General features: G+C 45.0%; 1 protein-coding gene across 1 annotated transcript; it reads right to left on the reverse strand.

Moving 5' to 3' along the window:
* Positions 1 to 259: 259 nt before the first annotated feature.
* On the reverse strand, positions 260 to 5386 carry sox4b (SRY-box transcription factor 4b). The gene has a single exon (XM_008286191.1). The coding sequence runs from the start codon at positions 4287 to 4289 to the stop codon at positions 3033 to 3035; it is 1257 nt and encodes a 418-aa protein (XP_008284413.1). The 5' UTR covers positions 4290 to 5386; the 3' UTR covers positions 260 to 3032.
* Between the last annotated feature and the right edge of the window lie 303 nt (positions 5387 to 5689).

Raw genomic sequence — 5689 nt, forward strand, 5'->3', positions numbered from 1 at the left:
AAGTTGGTGCAGCAGTAAGTTGAGTCAAAAGCTTTCAATGACCTATATGTTGCTTTAAATTGTACTCTTTTATGCATTTATTGAAAAATGGTGCCAAATTGACTAAGCATAGTAATGAAAACACAGTGTTGGTAATGAGTTGATGTTACGTAATGTCTTCCTTATCTGTGGAGTCTACACAATATATCACTTTTTGGTTCCTCCTGAATGTTCAAGAAAGATAGAAAACGTTCAAAAATCAAGAAAAGGAGTTGTAGAGTTTCAGTTCCAGCTGATATTTATTTCCTTCCTTGAAAAAGTTCTGTACACAAGTTTGTATCAACAATCTGACAGGCAGTGAATGGACACAATTTAGCTGGCATGAGTTCCCCCCTCCCTTTCTCTGAGTCCCAGAAAAAGGGCGGTTTCTTTTGTTTATGGCATGATTAGAGACAATAAATGATAATTCTACACAGCATATTGCACAGGATGGATGAAAAATAAAGTTAATATATTTAAAAATGCTTTCATATATATATAAAAAACAGTCTGAACTGACCACCTTAAATGTAAGTAAGGATGTGTAAAAGATAGCAGTTCTAGACAGTGCCTGTCCTCAATAGCAACAACGTACATAAACACACAATCTTTTTGCTTTATGATACAGTCAAATATACAAAGATCGAGTTCACGTTTCATCGTTTTTGCTCATTTTTTCATTTTTTTCTGAAAAACACAACAGCTAATAACCTGAATCTGAAATACAAATGCTATTCACCATGCCATAAAGATACTAAAACAATTATTAGCTAATAGTTAGCCGACAAGTAGAAAAGATTATATATTCAAATACAATGAGAAACGCAGTACAAGTAGGTGTTGCGGAACTCAAGTCAGAAATTTGAATATGCTTGATGTTGTCATCCTTTTTGTTGTTTTGCTTGCTGCTGTATTGAGAACCTGTTCGATCCAGTGGCTGATTGGCAAATGTGACATCAGTTAATGAAAACATCAAGAAATAAGTCAAATTTAAAGCTACAATCTCCTCATTGTTGTCATAGGCAAGATATCTGACTGGAAAATGCAAAAAGCAAGTGGCTTTTTTTGAGACAGTGATGCTGCTGCTGCTGCTGCTGCTGCTGCTGCTAAACCCACGTGGTGCACAGGAACAGCCTCTGGAAATAAAGCGTTCCTGTGTCTTTAAGAAGCCTGCAGTCTGGCACTGTAAACGTAGAAGGTAGGCTGATACGAAGACTGGTGCTGCTTTCAAGTGCTGTCGGGAAAAATCCAAATTGCAGTCTTGCAACTTCAGTATTTCATTCCTGCACTGCCAATATTCAGGGATATTCGGGGATTGGGTGTCAAATACGGGTTAGAAGTATTTGCTGGTAGAAGTTACACGGAGTTTGACTGCTCGGTGACTTTAAAAATTGCACACCTGATTCATTTTCTGCTCCCTTCGCTAAAAGTACAAAGCATCTCGGGTGCCTCTAAATTCCTACAAATCAAAAACAACAGGCACCACAGTGTCCACATGGTCTGTTCCTGCTGTTTGTCTCCTACAAAAAGCGTTTCAACAGTCAGCAGAAACTCAGAAATACGAGCTTGCCATAAGCACTTGAAGGCAGCATGAAAACCAGCCTGCCGGGGTATTAAAAATTAGGAAATCCAATACAGCTGTATTAGTAGGCTACACACACCGATTGTTGACTTCCCCCATTTTTCTATATAGATTTGTACAAAAATACACTGAGAAAATAATCAAACTGTTTCCTCTCTTTTTAAGTGTCCAAAAGTGTGTACATTTAAATATAAAAAAGAAATCAAAAAAGTTGTGTGTTCTTAAAACTCTAGCCCTTCGCCTGAGAAGGAAATGTGGCAGACATACTGACAAACAACCGTGTTAGAAAAAAAAAAAGAAATGGACTAGATCATGTGTACAAGAAATAAAAATAATAATAAAAAAAATGATAAAGTTAAAAACGCTTGGCCCAGTATATAAATACAACATCCCATATAAAATGGCATCTGAATACATGTACAAAACAAAGCTCAGAGGATGACGAACAACAAAAAATCGGTGAGGATTTCTCTATAGCTATCATCTGAAATTAAAAAGAATTTTGGTCCTGAATCAGAGAACACGTGTATAAAGTTCAGCACAGATTTGAAGTTGCGTTTGAGTCCTGAAGTCTGAAAAATTACGACAGCTGGTGATTATTTCAATGTCCTTTTTTTTTTCTTTTTTTTTTTTTCCTTAAAGAGAAGAACCGAAGCGAGCGCCACCTATCCATTTAAATAACCCTAATACTAGTTTTTAAACTGCTCGACAGTCTCACAAAAAAAAAAATCTCAGCACAAGATAGGAAACAAAGTAGGCTATCATGCTTAACAGGTTTTTTTTTCTTCTTTTTTTTTTGCTTTCGAGAAAAATATCCGACTTTAAAAAAAAAACAAAAACAAAAAAAACATCAACCCACCTCGGTTTCATTTTAAAAAATCCCTCTCGGTGACACACCACAATAAAAATGTCGCACGGCAGTCAGTCCTATTTCTGTACCTTTTTAGTGGTGAAGTTCACTTGGCGATTGGTAAAAAGTTGTGAAATGTCCCTTTTTTTTCTCTCTCTCTCTCTCAAATTCAGCAACAACATTGATTAAGTGAACGGCGGACCGCGTAACGTGCAAATCAATCACAGTTAAGTTTCAGTTCAAACAGTCCAGGACTGAGTCAGTCTCTCCTTCTCTCCCCTCTGCTTCCCTCCACTTGTACCGAGTCCCACAATCCACGCATCCGAAGAAAAGTACAAAAAAAAAACAAACTGATCCCCTTTTTTTCCTTTTTTTTTAAGTTGAGCTTTCCAAGGACTTGCAGCTCTCGCCTCTAGAGGCAAGAAGGGACGGGGGACTAGTTTCAGTGGGTTTATGCTAGTCTGCTGTAGTCACAACACAAACTATTGCGCCCACACTTACAGGAACCCCTGTTTCTGTTTGTGGTCAGGTTTTTACGCGCAGGATTATTTACCTGTTGGCTTTTTTATTTTTTTTGCTGTTTCAGTACGTGAACACCAGGTTGGAGATAGTGGACTCCAGCCAGTCCCCGGAGATCATCTCGCTGACTTCGGGCGTGCAGTAGTCGGGGAACTCGAAGTGGGACCCCCCGGAGCCGGACTCAAAGTTCAAATCCCAGTCCCTGTCCAGCACCGAGGAGCCGAAGCTGCCCAGCGACATGCTGTCAAAGCTGGGGCTCGGGTTGATGTCGAGCAAGTCGTCCTCGAACTCTTCGTCCTCCGAGGAAGAGGAGGAGGAGGAGGACGAGTGGGACGAGGCGGAGGAGTGGGAGCCGGAGGGAGTGGGCGAGGAAGTCCGCCGGCTGCTGCTGTACGTGTGGCCGCCGTGGCGCTCCGAAGACGCGCTCAGGCTGCCGCTGCTGACCGGGGAGTCCGCGCCCTCCTCCCGGCCGCTGGCCGCGTCCTCGTACAGACTCAGCGGGTCGCTGGAGTCCGCCGAGCTGCTGAGCGTCGGGCTGGCCGGGACCACGACGGAGGACGCCGGGCTGACGCTCAAGCTGGCCCCGCTGCTCCCGAACACGTAGACCCGCTTGGGCTTCTTGCCATCCGGTATCTGCTTGGCTGAGGAGGAGGAGACGGATTTGGACTTGTACAGAGAGTTGTGATGGTGCTCTGACGGGTGCTCAGAGGCAAACAGTGATGCTTTGGTGCTACTGCTCCCGAAAAGTGATTTGTGGGGTTTGCTGCTGCTGCTGGTTGATTTGGATCCATTCTTCCTCGAAGATGAGGATGTCTTAGTGCTGGTGTTGTTCGAGCTACTGCTAAGTTTGTCTCCCTTGTCTCCGGTGCTGCCAGGCTTGGACGCGCTGGATTTTACCTTCTTTCTCGGCCGGTACTTGTAGTCGGGATAGTCCGCCATGTGCTTGAGCCTGAGCCGCTCCGCCTCTCTGATGAAGGGGATCTTGTCGCTGTCTCTGAGCAGCTTCCACCGCTTCCCCAGCCGCTTGGAGATCTCCGCGTTGTGCATGTCCGGGGACTGCTCCATGATCTTTCTCCTCTCGATCTGCGACCACACCATGAAGGCGTTCATGGGTCTCTTGATGTGGCCGCTCGGAGTTTTACACCACGCCGGATTGTCTCCCAACTTGTCGCCGGCGGTCGAGGAGGCTGTGGAGCCCGGGGAGAGGGGCGAGGCGGCCGGGTCCAGGTCCATGCACGCCCCGGAGTCGGAGCTCGAATCCCCGGCGAAGAAGGACAGCGCCTCGGCGGTGCTCTCTGTGTGGCTCATTTTCTGCACCATGCTGTCCGCTTCTGCACACAGAGGAAGAGGGTTTGTACTGGCTCTTTCTCTCCCTCTCTCCTTGGTCCTCTGATTCACTTTAAAGCAAACTCAGCTCTTTTCTCCCCCTCTTCACAGTTTGAGCGGAGAGGAAGAAGAAAAAGAAAGAAAAAAAAAAACAGTGCACGTAGTAATTCACTCCTGAGATGCGCAGTAAACTCGGAAACACTTCAGTCCAGAGGAGCCTGAAAAGGCTGGATGCGTAAAAAAGTTTAATCTCCAGCTTCTGTAGGAGTTCAAACAGCACGGACGGTGTAGCCCCACTGTCCACTGTGCACCCTGTGATCGCTCTCAGTCTCTTCCTTCTGTGTTATAAAATCAGTTCACTGAAACATAGTCTACACAGCTGAGACTGGGTGCCACCACTGTGCGTTTTGGGCACTTGCAAAGGGCTCCCAAGTAGAGTGTGTAAGGTAAGTGCTTTTCTCTGCATCAGCTCTCCTAGAAACAAAAGCCATGCATGCCGGGGAAGGAGAAAAAGCAGCTAGAGCGAGTTACACTGTCCGCCTCCCATCTGCAGACCTACAGTCGCGTTTTAAGCAGCCCTCCAGACCCGGCCCCCCTCGCCTGCATTTATCCCTTCCCGTGATACAACGGCGATAAAAATCCACCAATCGGACGCTGTCGCTACCCTGCCTCGGCGCCAGAATCACGCCCCCTCGCCGCTGATTGGCCCAAAATGGAATCTAATAATAATCAGCGCGTGCAATGAGGAGCCTCGTGTCTGACCTCATTCCAGAATACAACAAGAAACTTCAATTTTTTTTTAAAGAGACACTGGCTTATGTTATGAACCCCCCTTTCCTACTCTCTCACCAGAAGCCCATGTGTGTACCATTAACATGCAGCTATATGGGAAAGCTGAGTATACTTTTGCCATATGGCAATTTGAGCACTTACAGTTTCCAACTGTGCCAGAATAAAAGAAATATGCTCTGTTATATCAGCCTCATTTTCTTTCCACTTGTGCAGACAGTCAGGATGTTGTGAATAATGCGCACCCAGGAAAAAGAGAATTTGCGCAATGCAGCTGATGTAGGCGCATAATGTTTATGATATTAAAGACACACGTTGTATATAACTCTTTATTTATTTATTTACTTTAAAGAGTGGGTCATTCTATTAATTACTAAAGCTGATAACTGGTTTAATGGGTGCTTGTTTGCATACAGGTGGCCGTTGCCCACCATGATGTTAAACAAGACCACGTTCAACAGTTGAGCTCCTCTTACTGACTGCTTCACAAACAGGGAAATGTCTCTTGGACACCTCATAATCGTTATGCTGGTGTGAGAGAAGACTCTGAGCCAAGCTTCACCTCCCTCTCTCGCTCTCTCTCGCTCTCTCTCTCCCCCTCTCCT

The sequence above is a fragment of the Stegastes partitus genome, unplaced genomic scaffold (assembly GCF_000690725.1).
Source record: "Stegastes partitus isolate 25-593 unplaced genomic scaffold, Stegastes_partitus-1.0.2 Scaffold440, whole genome shotgun sequence".
Lineage (NCBI taxonomy): Eukaryota > Metazoa > Chordata > Actinopteri > Pomacentridae > Stegastes > Stegastes partitus.

Excerpts from the sequence above, each read along its gene's own strand:
- sox4b (XM_008286191.1), bottom strand. The coding sequence starts at position 4,289 with ATGGTGCAGAAAATGAGCCACACAGAGAGCACCGCCGAGGCGCTGTCC.